The sequence below is a fragment of the Emys orbicularis genome, chromosome 5 (genome assembly GCF_028017835.1).
Source record: "Emys orbicularis isolate rEmyOrb1 chromosome 5, rEmyOrb1.hap1, whole genome shotgun sequence".
Taxonomy (NCBI): domain Eukaryota; kingdom Metazoa; phylum Chordata; order Testudines; family Emydidae; genus Emys; species Emys orbicularis.
This window is the reverse complement of record NC_088687.1, coordinates 33,536,786-33,552,556: the sequence shown is the minus strand read 5'-3', so window position 1 is coordinate 33,552,556 and position 15,771 is coordinate 33,536,786. Positions and strand designations below refer to the sequence as shown.

The 15,771-nt window shown below is 40.3% G+C and overlaps 1 protein-coding gene across 1 annotated transcript in view; it reads right to left on the bottom strand.

The window, feature by feature from the left end:
* INTS12 (integrator complex subunit 12) overlaps positions 1–15,771 on the bottom strand; it is a 30,703-nt gene that overhangs the window by 1,432 nt on the left and 13,500 nt on the right. Inside the window, exons 3-6 of the mRNA XM_065405229.1 lie at positions 15,189–15,341; positions 14,438–14,625; positions 6,290–6,449; positions 3,305–3,457 (exon numbers count right to left, since the gene is read on the bottom strand). Of these exons, the coding sequence (XP_065261301.1) occupies positions 3,305–3,457; positions 6,290–6,449; positions 14,438–14,625; positions 15,189–15,341 (654 nt within the window). The remainder of the gene's footprint in view (positions 1–3,304; positions 3,458–6,289; positions 6,450–14,437; positions 14,626–15,188; positions 15,342–15,771) is intronic.

Genomic DNA, 15,771 nt, shown 5'->3' with positions numbered 1-15,771 from the left:
CGCAGCCCCGCCCCCCAGGAGCACTGCTTTACCGCATTATATCCGAATTCGTGTTATATCAGGTCGCGTTATATCGGGGTAGAGGTGTAGCTTTAAAACAGTAATTAATCTTCACAACACATCGTGAATAGTTAGCCTTTGTTTACATTTGAGGAAAACTGATACATGGATATTAAATAATTCACACAAAGTTATTCAGTGAGTCTGAGTTAAGGCTTAGGGGTTCTCCGCTCCAATCCTCTGCTCAAACCATATTTCCTCCCATCCCCCCCCCCCCCCCCCCCGTAGCACATCCATGAAGTTTCTAAATGCTGAGAATTATGACTGAAATTAGGCATTGATCTTGCAATTATTTATGCGAGTAACTTTTCAGATGTATAAAGTTATTCACATGAACACTTGTTTGCATCATAGGCATCATATTATCCATATGGGCTCCTGTCATAACTATAAGGGGAAGGGCAACAGCCCTCCTGTGTACAATACTATAAAATCCCTCCTGGCCAGAGACTCCAAAATCCTTTTACCTGTAAAGGGTTAAGAAGCTCAGGTAACCTGGCTGACACCTGACCCAAAGGACCAATAAGGGGACAAGATACTTTCAAATCTTGGTGGGGGGAAGGCTTTTGTTTGTGCTCTTTGTTTTGGTGGGAGTTCGCTCTTGGGACTAAAAGGGACCAGACATCAATCCAGGCTCTCCAAATCTTTCTGAACAAGTCTCTCCTATTTCAAACTTGTAAGTACAGCCAGGCAAGGCGTGTTAACTTTATCTTTGTTTTCTCAACTTGTGAATGTACCTTTTGCTAGGGTGTTTACCTCTGTTTGCTGTAACTTTGAACCTAAGGCTAGAGGGGGGTCCTGTGGGCTCTTTAAGTTTGATTACTCTGTAAAGTTATTTTCCATCCTGATTTTACAGAGATGATTTTTACCTTTTTCTTTAATTAAAAGCCTTCTTTTTAAGAACCTGATTGATTTTTCCTTGTTTTTAGATCCAAGGGGGTTGGATCTTGATCCACCAGGAGTTGGTGGGAGAAAGGAGGGGGGATGGTTAATTTCTCCTTGTTTTAAGATCCGAGGGGTTTGGATCTGTATTCACCAGGGAATTGGTGAAGAGTCTCTCAAGGCTACCCAGGGAAGGGAATTAGCACATTGGGAGTGGTGGCAGCGGACCAGATCTAAGCTGGTAGTTAAGCTTAGAAGTTTTCATGCAGGCCCCCACATCTGTACCCTAAAGTTCAGAGTGGGGAAGGAGCCTTGACAGCTCCCATACATGGAAAGCAGTTAAACATATGAATAACTTTATGCACGTGAATAGTTCTTCTGATTTCAGCATGCTTAGGCTTGGTCTACACCTAATACTTACATCAGCACAACTATGTTAGCCAGGGTGTGAAAAAACCAAGCCCCTACGGAAACAGTTATGCCAATAAAATCCCCCATGTTGACGCAGCTATTCTGACAGAAGAATGCTTCTGTCGACATCGCCAACATCATTCGGAGAGGTAGTATTCGTACACCAGCAGAAAAACTTCTTCTGTCATTGTATGCTGCAACTACACTCGCTATGCTGGCGTAGCCATCCGTAAGGTAGACATTGTGACACTGGCAGACCAGGTGCCAGCTCATGCCAAGGCCACTGGGTCTCAATGAATGCGACAAATGCCTAGCTGGAAACCAGTCTGGCTTGCCTGTGCGTTAGCATTGTTAAAATAGATATCAGAGTTACAAGAATGTGTTTAGACTTCATGAAATGCTTGTAGGATGCTGCATGTATTAATCTTAATTATAACATCTGTATCCCATGTTATAAGGTAATATTTAAGTGTTTGCTTTGGAACTATAAAAATGCTTGCTCAGACTGTAAACCCCACAGTCAACAGACAAGCATTACCAGGTGTGAAATACAAGAGGTGTCATCTCCTCCCCCCAAAAAGAAGGCCTATAGACACCAGTCAAACTATTGTGGAGCATCAATGAACAAAAGACTTTGTTGATTGCTTCCCCCAACACCCATGAAGTGGGTACCCATACAAGCCCTCATCCCACCACAGCTTGAATGCTGGGGGAAGGGAATAAAAATCCCTATTAAAGAGAAACTGTGATCACTATGCTGCTTGAAATTCAGAGAGGGCAAAATTTCTAAGCAAGAGCAAGAGATCCCCAAGCTGATTGGTTTGGATTAGCCTTAAAGGATATATAGAGCTTGCATATTATAACAGCTACTATTATGTTTTGGAACCTAAGACTGTATCTCATTCGTGTGTGTATGTTTACCTACTTTAACCTTGTAAATAACTCTCGTTTCTTTTTGTTAGTTAATACATCCTTAGTTTATTACAGGACTGACTGTTAGCAATGTCTTTGGTAAGAGATCTGAGGTGCAACTGACCTGGGGTAAGTGTCTGGTCCTTTGGGACTGGGAGTAACCTGAATATTGTTTCGACTTTTGGTGTAAAAGATCATCTAACACAAAGGCAGGCTTGCCTGGGTGGCAAGATAGATCAGACTGCCCAAGGGGACAGTCTGTGACTCTGTGGTAAGGCTGTTATAGAGTTTGTGGAGTTCCCATTTGTTACTTGGCTGGTGAAATCTATCTATAGAACATACAGCCAGTCTGAGGTTTTGTGCCCTGCTTCTTGACAGTCTGCCCTGAAGTTGGCACCCATGCTTGTGGGCCACTCCAGACAGCTTGACTGACACAGCCTTACAGTTTCACATGCACTTAAGTGCTTTGCTGGACTGGGGTCACAGTTTGTTAGGCTACTCAAGATATTTATTATACTGTTGCTGTGGCTTCTGGTTTATCTCCTTTTATCACCTCATGACAACCTTTAACACTGAAAAATAACCCAGAGAAGGAGAAACATGAGACAAGGTATAGAAGAGGAAGGGATCTCACAAATTAGATCTTACAGAAGCAACAGGGCTTCTTCAGTATCATAAGAGAAGTCTTGCAATTGCAAATGCATGCATGTTACTTAAGAAAGGATGTGAATTGCTGTCCTTTCTCTGAGCGTGAAGATTTCTTACTTTTATAGAAATGCCATTTAAAAAAACAAACCAGAACAATCTACTTTTTTTCCCTCCTTATAAAATAAAAAAGTCAAGAAACTGAAAATTCACTATGTTACAGCACTACCGAATACAGATAAGGGCCTGTATTTTCATTTGGGGTTTTGATCAAGTGAAAGAGCAAGGTGGGGTTCTGACAAAGGAAAAAAACAGCTGTACAAAATTTAAGCAAGAACATTTCATATATGCAATAAAATAAAAGCACTTAGAGAGAGAGTTTAATGTACAGCACCTTGACTTCTGTCCTCTTGAATGCTAGGAAAGTTGTTGGGGTATCCAGCTTGAGCTTAATTTCAGGTTTCTTTACCAATGGATCTTTCACAGTTGGTGCTACTGAAACTACTGCAGGAGCTGGTTTCTGAGGTGGTTTCTGAGTCTTTTGAGCCTGCATAAATAATAAATTAGTTATGTTTCTGTACTAACGACAAAGATTTAATCAGAGTGACAATAGAAAACATGAATATTATGAGATCTCAACATTAGCCATTAGAATACTATCTTAGATGAGACCTGGAAATTAAGCATTGAGAAAACAGGTCAGGTGGAAACCCAACTTAGATTTGTAGGGAGGTTTCCAGCTGACAGGTAGGTGGGATTGAGTCCCATACCATGGGAAGATTCCAGCAACTGACAGGCATGCTGGGTGGGACCATATATTTGAGTGGGCAAACAAAGGCGGGAGGAGGAGTCAGGAGTTAGGCCTGATGGAGGAGTGTACGGAACTGGTGGATGAAGGGACAGGGAAGGAAAATATTGGGAAAAGTTATGGTTAGAAACCAGCTTCTGGGAAGCAGATTGCAGGGCTCTTTTCAGAGAAAGCAGTAAGGTGGCAGCATTTTTGCTGAGGTAGCAAAAGGAAACTGTAGCCTGCAAAGGGAAAGCTGACGTATGGCAGTTGGACGGGGAGGTGAGTGAGACGCTCTGTACCTCGGGTGAACACACTATGCCCCCATGTTCATCTTTATAAAATAATTGTGTGGTATCCAATGCAAAATTTGTCATGTTGGGTGTCTTCGGAAGGCTCATGATGCACTGAACATGGTTGTTATAGTAATTGTTACAGTAATGTTTTAGTAAGGTTATAAATTATAATTTCATGTATATAGTTATGAGGCTGAAAACGTATCCTCATGGCTTAAAGCAAGCCTAGGCAAAAACTCTCCAAGAGCAGAGAGGCAGTTCACACCTCATCAGGGCATCTATGGGACAAGCCCAGCCCAGCCTCACAGGAACAAAGGATACTGGCCTAGGAAACAACAAAAGGATCTGTTAGACTCTCAAGTGAGTCCCCCCCCCTTCCTTTGGTCAGTTTGGAACTGCGATGAGGTAATGCTCACCTGACTCTGAAAGGAGGGAGGCAAAGCCAAGAGGGAAGAAAGAACATGATAAAAGGGAGAGACGTTTGCCATGCACTCTCTCTTCCACTTACATCTACAGACATCACCACCAAGCGACTGAAGCGCTGATCAAAGGGGAGAGCCTGGTTGAAGAGCAACCAGCCAGCCTGTGGTGAGAAGCATCTAAGTTTGTAAGGGCATTGAAAGTGTTAAGATCAGCGTAGAATGCGTTTTACTTTTATTTCATTTGACCAAATCTGACTTGTTATGCTTTGACTTATAATCACTTAAAATTTATCTTTGTAGTTAATAAATCTGTTTGTTTATTCTATCTGCAGCAGTGTGTTTGGTTTGAAGTGTGTCAGAAACTCCCCTTGGGATAATAAGTCTGGTATATATCAATTTCTTTGTTAAATTGATGAACTGATATAAACTTTCAGCATTCAGCGGGCATAACTGGACACTGCAAGACAGAGGTTCCTAGGGTAGTGTCTGGGACCAGAGATATTGGCTAGTGTCATTCGGTTGCACAATCCAAGGAGCAGCTTACATGCCAAAGGCCATGCGTGAACAGCCCAGGAGTGGGGGTTCTCACAGCAGAGCAGGGTAAGGCTGGCAACCAGAGTCAAGGATTGGAGTTACCTAGCAGACTACCAGTCCAGATAACACCAGAGGGGAACGTCACAGTGAGCGTGAAATATTTATATCGATGGATGAGTACTGCAGTGCAATTTACTGAGCACAAGTAAGAAGTCCTGAGTTCAGAGTACTGAAGATAATCAAAGTAGTAAAACGACTACTGAAATCAATTAATAACTTTCACTGGCTATAGCAAAAACATTTTAAATGAGATTTTCCTAATAGAAAGGTCATTTCAACAGGTAACATTTTGCCGGGTTATCACAAAGTAGCTTCAAAATTTAACAAAATTTCTTCTGTATAACGTCTCAGTTTTAAAAGGTCTCAAAATTCAAGATGAATGAGCTGATGATTTATGTTTTGTGCAAATAAAGATGTTTTCTTATTCCAGTGATAACTTACTTTTATGTTATTTTCAGCTTTTATAAATTGTTTCTAATACCAAAAGACACTTTTTACCTACAGATTTTGACTCGTTATGAAACTCAGAAGTCAACAGCCTGCTTACTAAAGAAATTAGTTAGACGCTATCAGATTTATTTCTTATTTTGGCTTGTGGATCTCTTCTGTGCTAACCCCAGATGCTTTTGTTTGCTTGTAACCTTTAAGCTGAATCCCCAAGAAAGCTATTTTGGGTGCTTGGTTTTTGGAATTGCTCTTTTAAAATCTAGTAAAAGCCTAAGTTCCAGATGTATTTTCTTTCTTTTTGTTTTTAATAAAATTTACCTTTTTTAAGAACAGGATTGGATTTTTAGTGTCCTAAGAGGTTTGTGCATGTTGTTCGATTAGCTGGTAGCCACAGCTAATTTCCTTTGCTTTCTTTCTCAGATGTTCCCCGGAGGGTGTGTGTGTGTGAAAGGGCTTGAGAGTACCCCACAGGGAGGAACTCCCAAGTGCTCCTTCCTGGGTTCAAAGGGAGTTTTTTGCATTTGGGTGGTGACAGCGTTTACCAAGGCCAGAGAGAAGCTGTAACCTTGGGAGTGTAATACAAGCCTGGAGTGGCAAGTATTAATTTTTAAAATCCTTGCAGGCCCCCACTTCCTGCACGTGGAGTGACAGAGTGGGGATTTTAACCCTTTACAGGTAAATCAAGCAGCGAACAGACACCAAGAGGGATTTTACAGCTAACTGGCTGACTGGGTGTCCATAAGGGAGCTCCCCCTGCCCTTCAGTTATCACAGAGCCCAAACGAATTGCTGTCTCCAAATACTACTCATGTTAGACAAAAAGCTGACTCTTACCATTCTCTTCATCTGCCTGGTACAGCGGGCACAATACCACACTAGGCGAGGATCATTGACTTCTTTGTCTGTCACCTGAGGTTTATGACAATCCTGGTGGTAGAGATTATGGCACTCCTGACACTCTACTAACTGATTTCCAGAAGTAACTGTCATTTGCCTGCAAAACAAACAATTGAGAACACGTTACTGATGAAAGCACTTTAAGGTTATCTAGTCATTGTAATCTTTGTAAGGCTTAATATAAAAAATTAGAAATATTCTTATGCTATGGATACACTTTCTATTCTTAGCAAAATGAAAAAGATCCCTTTTCTACTGTATGAGTTCTTCCTAACAACCATCTTTCAAACTTTTTGTTGCTTTGAAGTAGACTCTAAAGAAAAGCTCAGAATTTTAGATTATTATTATAAACACATCTACAAGTCACCTGTAAAGGAAAAAGTCATTTGGTTTGTTCCCTTATGATGTATAAAGCTCTGAAAAATGTTCCATTACTATTACTATTACTATACCATCTGAGTGCCTAGGGAACAATACTGTTGTAAGATGTTGAACTGTATTGCTCAACAAATAGAGTCTCAATGACAACCATTCTTATACTCCTGGGGGAATTCTGTGCCACTGTGCCCGTGCAGAATCCATGTGCCATTCAGAATTCCCCCTCCCCCCCACAGAAAATACATTCTGCCAGAAAGGAGTTGCAATTACTCGTTTTGACCACCAAGGGCTGCTGTGGCACCAGAACAGAGAGCAGCCACTCCCGGGCAGGAGCAGCCCCAGCTGCAGATAGGGAAGAGAAAGAGGCTGCCTTCCTCACAGCAAACTGCCCATGGGGCCGGGTCAGAATATGGGGGGATGGACAGCATGGGGCACGTGGGGCTGCTGGGGTGTGTGTCACAGACTGGTGTTCAGAAGGGATAGTGTGGGGGACAGACTGGGGCAGGGGCTGAGTGGGAGTGGGGGTGCAGGGACACATGTGGACAGGTGGCTGCAGGGACACATGGGGAGAGGGAAGTGGCTGAGTGGGGGTGCAAGGACACCTGGGGATGGGGGGGGGGGTGCAGGGACACACAGGGATGGGGGGGTATAGGGACATATGGGGATGGGGCAGATGTGCCTGACTGAATGAGAAGCTAGGGGTCAGCATGGCAGAGGCTCCCTAACAATCCTTCCCCCCACCCAAAATCTGTTCCATACTTCTCCCACCCACACTCAATAACCCTCCAAGTTTACACCCAGGCTCCTTCCCAGTAATTACTTCCCTCTTGCTCAGCTCCTCTGTTATCCTTGACTCCCCTCCTTCTGAGGGAGGTGGGAAATATGTTTCTGTACAGTAGTTTCAATGAATTATTACTCAGAGTTATGTATTAATATGCCTAGTAAGGAATCTATTTGTCAAAAAACATTTCCTGCATCTTTTTTGTTGTCTGTATTGTTACAGACATAGTTGCTGACAGGTATTTTAAAATAAATTACCAAAATAATTGAAACTGGTGTGATTATACTGTGCTATTTTGACAAATAAAATATGCAGTATTTTAAAATATTGTGTGTGAAATTTTAAATTTTTTGGCACGGAATTCCCCCAGGACTAATTCTTTCAGTTAAAGGAGTCAAAAAACCCAGGATGCAAGTAGTACACTATTCTGTGGAACTTTTAGTAACCATCCTTCGCTCCCCATCACAGACAGACATTAGAAACATAAGATAATGCCAACATCATGAAGAGATGGAACAGAAAGGATTAGCTATGCAGTTCTGCTTTGAAAGAAATATGTAAGCTGGTGATGAGGACTTAGTTTTGTGTGGGCCTCTGCTGAAAAAAATCACATTGTATAAGTGACAAATTAGTGACATACCCAAGACTGGAAGTATGTCTGTGAAATAGTCAAATCACATTTTCCTAATGATTTCGTCTTTCAGATGACAAATCAGGCTATTTAATTGCTAAGCTGCTTTTGCTCATCTCCCTGAGGAGCAGGTACCTAGGTAACCATGGAAACTCTATTTGTGGATGGGTGGGGAAAGGTAGTACCTTTTTTCTTTATATAACAAGGAAATGAAATCAGAAGATGTTGTCGATATAGCTGTAAGAACAATTTCTGAAAAATATCTATTTCTTTTTTAACTAGGCTATTTAAAAAACAAAGAAAGAAATGTTTCAGAAATTCTGGAGCACATTATTTATATTCAGGATATTTCAGAAGCCATTTGATTCTTGAAAAATAGATTGGGTCAGAACAAAGCATCTCTGTTTCAACTGCATGTGACAAGGGAACACACTAATCTCCATATTTTAAAACTATAAAGGACAATTTTGGATGGATTACAAAAAAATAAACTTTTCATGCCAAGAAAAGTCAAAGCCTGACTTACTTTAAGCTAGTCTTTAAATCAAGAGACAGCCTGAATGGGTTTGTATCTTTTAAAAATGGAGACAAAATTAATTTATTCATTACAGTTTAGAAGGCTATTCTTGAAAAGAGAATGCGGATTTTTCCTAAATGCTCTTTCTTTGACAGGATTTCAATGTCAACTGCAAGTCACACACAACATTTTCTTTTGTAATATTTTTGCTTTTGATTCTTTAAGGTTCCCATAACTAGTGACTTGTGTTTTTTCCTTAAACATCTGTAGGCGGAAGGGAGGGCCAGGCATTAGAGCCGGGGGAGGAAGGGGGGTAAACTTTTTGGCCCAAGGGCCACATTTGGGTATGGAAATTGTATGGCGGGCCATGAATGCTCACGAAATTGGGGGTTGGGGTGCAGGAGGGTGTGAGGGCTCCGGCTGGGTGTGTGGGCTCTGGGGTGGGGCTGTGGCTCCCGGGCCATAGTTTGCCCACCTCTGCGTTAGAGGGAGGGGATTTTGTACCACCCTCCCATACTGACATTTAAAAAAAAACAAACAAAAAAAAACAAAACAGAAAAGAAAAGAAAATGGGGGTCACTCTAGCACTGCTACTTGCACTCCTCTAATTTGCAAAGCTGCACTCAGATCTCACTCTACAATAGTGAGAAAAGTGAATAAGCAGTCTCACTGTTAGTGCATGTTTCAGGGAGTTAGAACACTTCCATTCTAATGCTGGCTCTGCAGTGACTTGATATGTGACATTGAGCAAGTCACTTCATCTCTCTGCATTTCAGATTCCCTATGTGTAAAATGGAAATAACACAGATAGCAGTACAGATAAACTGGCAAATGACTGTCTTTTTGTTCTGTGTTTGTACACTTCCTCACACAACAGGGTCCTTGCCAGGACTGGGGTTCCTCAGTGCTATTGCAATGCAAATAAGTTATAATAATAATAATATTTGGGCTCTCCTTTTCTTCTTAATGCAGTTTAGCTAAGTGTTTCACATTTGGATATGAAGTTTTCATTAGCAGTTAGCCAAATATTATGAAGTTTCACTTTCAAAACACTATACGTATTTGCTTTACTTTACAGAAGAATTCAACACCTTATTATTAAAATGTTGTGTTTAACATTGACACTTTTTTGTAGATTTTTAAAAGAGTCTAAACCATATTTGTTTACAGTATTCAGTATTTCTGCTCAGATTAAACAAAAAAGCACCAATATTGAAGCAGGAGTTAATACTGGAAATCCCAGCCCTAACAACTGAAGCCTCACTCAGTAAGCCTTAATTAAAAAAAAACAACAACTTTCTAATTCAAGGCTATAGCAGGACACAAGCATTAGTGTCCTTGAGTAGTACTGAGGAAGCAAGGACAGGTAAATAAAACATTTGACAGAGTAAGAACGCGTCTTACATAGTTGTAATAAATCTAATAAACAGCATCTTATCTGCTGTCTTAAAATGTGGTTGGGATGTTGTGCACAGGCCTGTATTCTAAGTTGCCCCAGGTAACAAAAGTTCAACTCTGACTATTAAATACAATTTTTATAAAGGTAAGCAAAAGTTGAAGATAGAAAGACTGGTCCAAACTGTATTGTTTCAGTTAGAAGAACTGGGATAAAGTTGTGACAAATATGGCAGCTTCCTACAATTTTCTTGAAAAATCTTATTGAATTCAGTTTAAGTATCTTTGGAGTCCATTGTACTAAATGTAAAGTTTAAGTGTTAAGTGGATTTCTTGGGAAATACCTAGAGGAAAGTTAATGTAAATTCCCCATTTCTAGTTATGCAAAAAACCTGATTTTTGAAGTTATGCCCTGAGCAGAGGGCCTCTGTCTGCCAATTCTGTGCCCAGAGACTGGTGACCAAAGGCCGAGGCTATGGCTACTCTACAGAGTTTGCAGCTGTGTCACTATAGCGCTGCTAGTGCAGTAGCCCTAAGCCAACAGGAGAGACCTCTCCTGCTGACATAGCGCTGTCCACACTGGTGCTTAGGTCAGTGTAACTTACATTGCTCAGAGGGGTGGCTTATTCACACCCCGAGTGACATAACTTATATCGACATAAGGTGTAGTGTGTACGTAGCCTGAGCTGTATAAAGAAACAGCTAAAATGGCCAGACTTTGTTCTGGTTCTGAATCTGAGACAATTATAGACTTGTAACTATGGTGAAACCCAGTTGTGGGTTTTGCAGGACTGACACCACTGCCTGAGGTTGGATTCGGGGGTGACTTCTAGTTAGCTCTTTAGCATGCACGGGGGTTCTTTTATTGTTGTAATGCTTTCACCTTAAGAACAATGTGCTTGCTTAGAAAGAGCTGTGTGGTTACTTGTAATCGCTGGCAATTACACTGGGCATAGCCTCCGCAGAGAGAGTTAAGTGCAGCTGGTGGCCTTTTAGGTAGTCTGGCTTGCTGAGGATATCACAGTGTAAATAAGGGAACTCCAGTTTCTGCCAAAGAGAGATTCATAGATTCTAGGACTGGAAGGGACCTCGAGAGGTCATCAAGTCCAATCCCCTGCCCTCCTGGCAGGACCACAGACCAGTGGTTCCCAAACTTTGACAACCTGTGAACCCTTTTCACTAAAATGTCAAGTCTCGTGAACCCCCTCCTAAAAATGAATATTTCCAGGGATTTAATTGAGAAACTTAACTGTAACAAGTCACCGGGACCAGATGGCATTCACCCAAGAGTTCTGAAAGAACTCAAATGTGAAATTGTGGAACTATTAACTAGGGTTTGTAACCTGTCCTTTAAATCGGCTTCTGTAACCAACGACTAATTTAATGCCAATATTTAAAAAGGGCTCTAGAGGTGATCCCGGCAATTACAGACCGGTAAGTCTAACGTCAGTACTGGGCAAATTAGTTGAAACAATAGTAAAGAATAAAATTGTCAGACACATAGAAGAACATAAATTGTTGGGCAAAAGTCAACATGGTTTCTGTAAAGGGAAATCATGCCTTACTAATCTATTAGAGTTCTTTGAAGAGGTCAACAAACATGTGTCTGTACTGTGTACAGATGTGGTCCCCTCACCTCAAAAAAGATCTACTGGCATTAGAAAAGGTTCAGAAAAGGGCAACTAAAATGATTAGGGGTTGGGAACGGGTCCCATATGAGGAGAGATTAAAGAGGCGAGGACTTTTCAGCTTGGAAAAGAGGAGACTAAGGGGGGGGATATGATTGTGGTATATAAAATCATGAGTGGTGTGGAGAAAGTGAATAAGGAAAAGTTATTTACTTGTTCCCATAATACAAGAACTAGGGGCCACCAAATGAAATTAATGGGCAGTCAACCTGTGGAACTCCTTACCTGAGGAAGTTGTGAAGGCTAGGACTATAACAGGGTTTAAAAGAGAACTGGATAAATTCATGGAGGCTAAGTCCATTAATGGCTATTAGCCAGGATGGGTAAGGAATGGTGTCCCTAGCCTCTGTTTGTCAGAGGGTGGAGATGGATGGCAGGAGAGAGATCACTTGATCATTTCTTGTTAGGTTCACTCCGTCTGGGGCACCTGGCATTGGCCATTGTCGGCAGACAGGATACTGGGCTGGATGGACCTTTGGTCTGACCCAGTATGGCCATTCTTATGTTCTTATGTATTACATTATGAAAACAGCAACACTCTTCCAAGATCTCACTTTTGTAGCTTGTATCACTTTGAATAAGCCTGTTATAAGACAAGGCTCCTATGTTTCATCAAGGAGTATCAGATGTGAAACAGCATGAAGGTATTTAAGAAGCCAATCCAAAGAGTTCCTCCTACACAAGCATTCGGGGCTTGAGCAGTCGAGACAAACAATGCACGTTACAACAAAACTTAAACTTCATAATAATTTTAAAAACAATCCTAGCTGCCTATTTAATTTTAAGAACAGCAAAAAATATCCACCTCCCTTTCCATTCCTTATAAGGAGTCTTGAAGTTTAAATCTCCTCAGTGTGATAGATATGCTTGCTTTGATCTGCTTAGCTCTTGGAAGTCCAGGGGCTCCAGGCTGCTGGCCCTGTGCTGCTTGGGGTCCCTAGGGACAGCTCTGTGTGCCATTAGGAATTTTTTCCCGGGAACCCCCTGTAAAATTACCCCAGTTTGGGAACCACTAGTCTAGACCATCCCTGATAGACATTTATCTAACCTACTCTTAAATATCTCCAGAGATGGAGATTCCACAACCCTCCCTAGACAATTTATTCCAGTGCTTAACCACCCTGACAGTTAGGAACTTTTTCCTAATGTCCAACCTAAACCTCCCTTGCTGCAGGGAGTTCCATCTTTTGCAACAGAGCTATAAACCCGTAACCAAAAAGGCTAGCTAAAAGCAATGCCTTAACAAGCCTGACAATGGTAAAAGTTTGCCAAGTCATGGAGTGGCTGAAAAAACATATGCTGGGCTTGTGCTTCTCCAGCAGCAAGACTGCAAGTGTAAATCAGCTCCACAGACAAAAGCTGCATTTTCTTTCTTGGCTGTTCTTTTACCTCTTCTTTTGTGCATGTTTTTTTGTCTTAAAAGAAACTGGATCTGACTTCAAGGACAACAGCAGCAGTAACATCTCAAGACCAGCTAAACTCAAAACCTTTTCCCCTCAAAAGGACAGTTAATACCATTGTTAATACCATCTAAAAAGTCTGTCAAATAGGGGTAAAAGACTCTATTCAGCTAAAAGGGAATAATGTAAATTGTTAAAATGAAAGCTTTACTTAATACTTTGCATTTCAAATGCTTTAACTGTTTTTCCTTCTTTTTCTGTGTCTTTAATAAAAGATTAAAAAGACTTTCTCCCATTTATAACAATCATCATAAAAGTCTGCAATAACTTGACACAAAAATTCAAACCACAATTAACTGTTTGAAGTTGTAACTGCAACAACTTATCCATTGTTGGACCCGAGATACTCCTTAATTAACACAGCAAGAGCCTGAAAAGTAACTGAATAAGTAAGTAAGTAAATAAATAAGATAAATTTTCTTATTCAACAACTTTGATCCGTGTCACAAAATACGTGCTTGCTACTTTTTCCTTCTACTAGCCCTGCAAAGCTTGTACGTCACCAACAGAATTGTCACTTAAGTTACAATTTCAAAGTCATTATTAGTAGTGAAGATGCATAAGTCAGACAAACCCATCTTCACTCATTAATTCCCAGATCAATTTTCAGGGCTGGCCATTCAAAAAAACAAAACAAAAACAAACCATTTTTACTTGTAAACCAATTGAAAATCATTTTGGAAACATGGAAAAACAAACATAGAATGTTATCAATGTCACTTTTAAAACACACTTCAGAATAGAGCCTAACTTGAAGCGCACTGCTCATAGGTAGTGATTAACTGTAAAGTTTGACTACCAATATTTAAAATGAATACTTGTTGTGCAATATTTATATACTGGCTACTTAAGATGTTCAATGATTCTCCCGCTCCACCCAAGATGTGCAGAAGTCTTATCATTAGCAAAACATTGTTATGGTAAATAATTCCTCCAAAGACTTGATATTTGTCTTACTGTGACTTAGAAATTTTTCTTCTTAAAGGCCTCACATTTCAGGAAAGCATCTGTATTCAGGAAGCCACTTAAACATATGATTAATTTGAGGTATGTGCTTAAGTCCCATTGAAGTGCTTTCTACAATCAGGTCTAAGATTATTTATAAAATAAAAAAAACTCTGGTCTAATTTGATATGGAGACACTGAGAGACGACAAATATAGAACTAATTTGTCATTTTCATAGAAGAACTCATTAGAAGGAGTGTGTGTGTCTGACAAAGCATGAGTCACTTACCGGCAAACAACGCAGGCTAAGCCCATTTCCATGGCAAAATCATCAGCACTGGTTTCATCAAAACTAGACAGATCAGGCATGGATAAATCCTTGCTAGTCTGGACTGTGATAGGGGACGAACGAGTCTCTTGCTTCTCTAGCCTGGGTTTCTTTGGAACATCAACTCCTTCACCAATTTCCACTTTCATCTATTAAACACCACACACAGAGATGGTGAAAATGTGAAAAGTTAGTGGTTAGTTGTTATCTAAACAACTAACTGGCATAATTAATTTACAAATACAAGTAGGTAAATTATGCGCTGTGGATCTGCACAATACATCTGGCATGCTTTCCTAGAGATAGAAATACATTCCCACCATAACATTTGTGAACTAAAAGCATAGAAAAGTCATCAGTTGCACAACTCACAATGATTTGTAAAAGATTCAGTGGTCTTATATATATATATATATATATATAAAACAGTTTAGCATATTTTTATTGATTCTTCTCCTCCCCAAAAAAAGTAGTATATAAAGACATTTGGGAAAAGTTATGATAAATCTTCTGTTGTACTGTCGGGTCTGTGCTAACTTATGATCCTATGGAGCGAGAGGTGACATGCTGCAGATGCAACTACAATGAGTCAGAATAGCCAAGTTCTGCATGAACAATTTGATTTTGGATGAATAATAATTTTAAATTCAAGCACAAAAGGAGCTCTTTTAGTCCACTATTATTTCACTATTAGAACCAAAATTGGGCTTACTTTATCAGCAGTCCTCTTCTCTGTTTCTTTTTTCACCTTTTCTGTTGTGATGGGCTTGCCATTATTGTTGCCTGAAGGCAGACTGGACGAAGCTTTAGGCTCCTGCTTACTGGAAATTGGCTTGGTAATAGACACTTTGGGTTGCTCTACTTCCTAAAAAAATGAAAAAAATGCTGATAAACATAACACATAAGACACTTGCTACTTTGCAACTGCTTAGGTCACAAATCTAGGTAAGCATCATATTTTCTATACACTCATTTAAAAAATGGCACAACATTGTATAACCAGTCGTATAACAAGTGTTTCCATTTTTTTTTAATCTTCTCAGAGGTAAATATTACTGGGATCTAGAACAACATTAACCAATCAAATCACATATGTGAATAAGTGTACCTTGGCCCTCTGGAGTGAATTCTACCCCACCTCCATCTCCTCTTACTATTCACCATTTCAGAGAGAAGTTTGTTTATTTTTCTGGATCCCTAAGTGCATCTTCCCTTTGGAACGTTAATATCAAAGGTAAAACTTTCATACTTCCAAAATTCACAGCCACAATGAGCAGATATTTTCAGATAGTTCT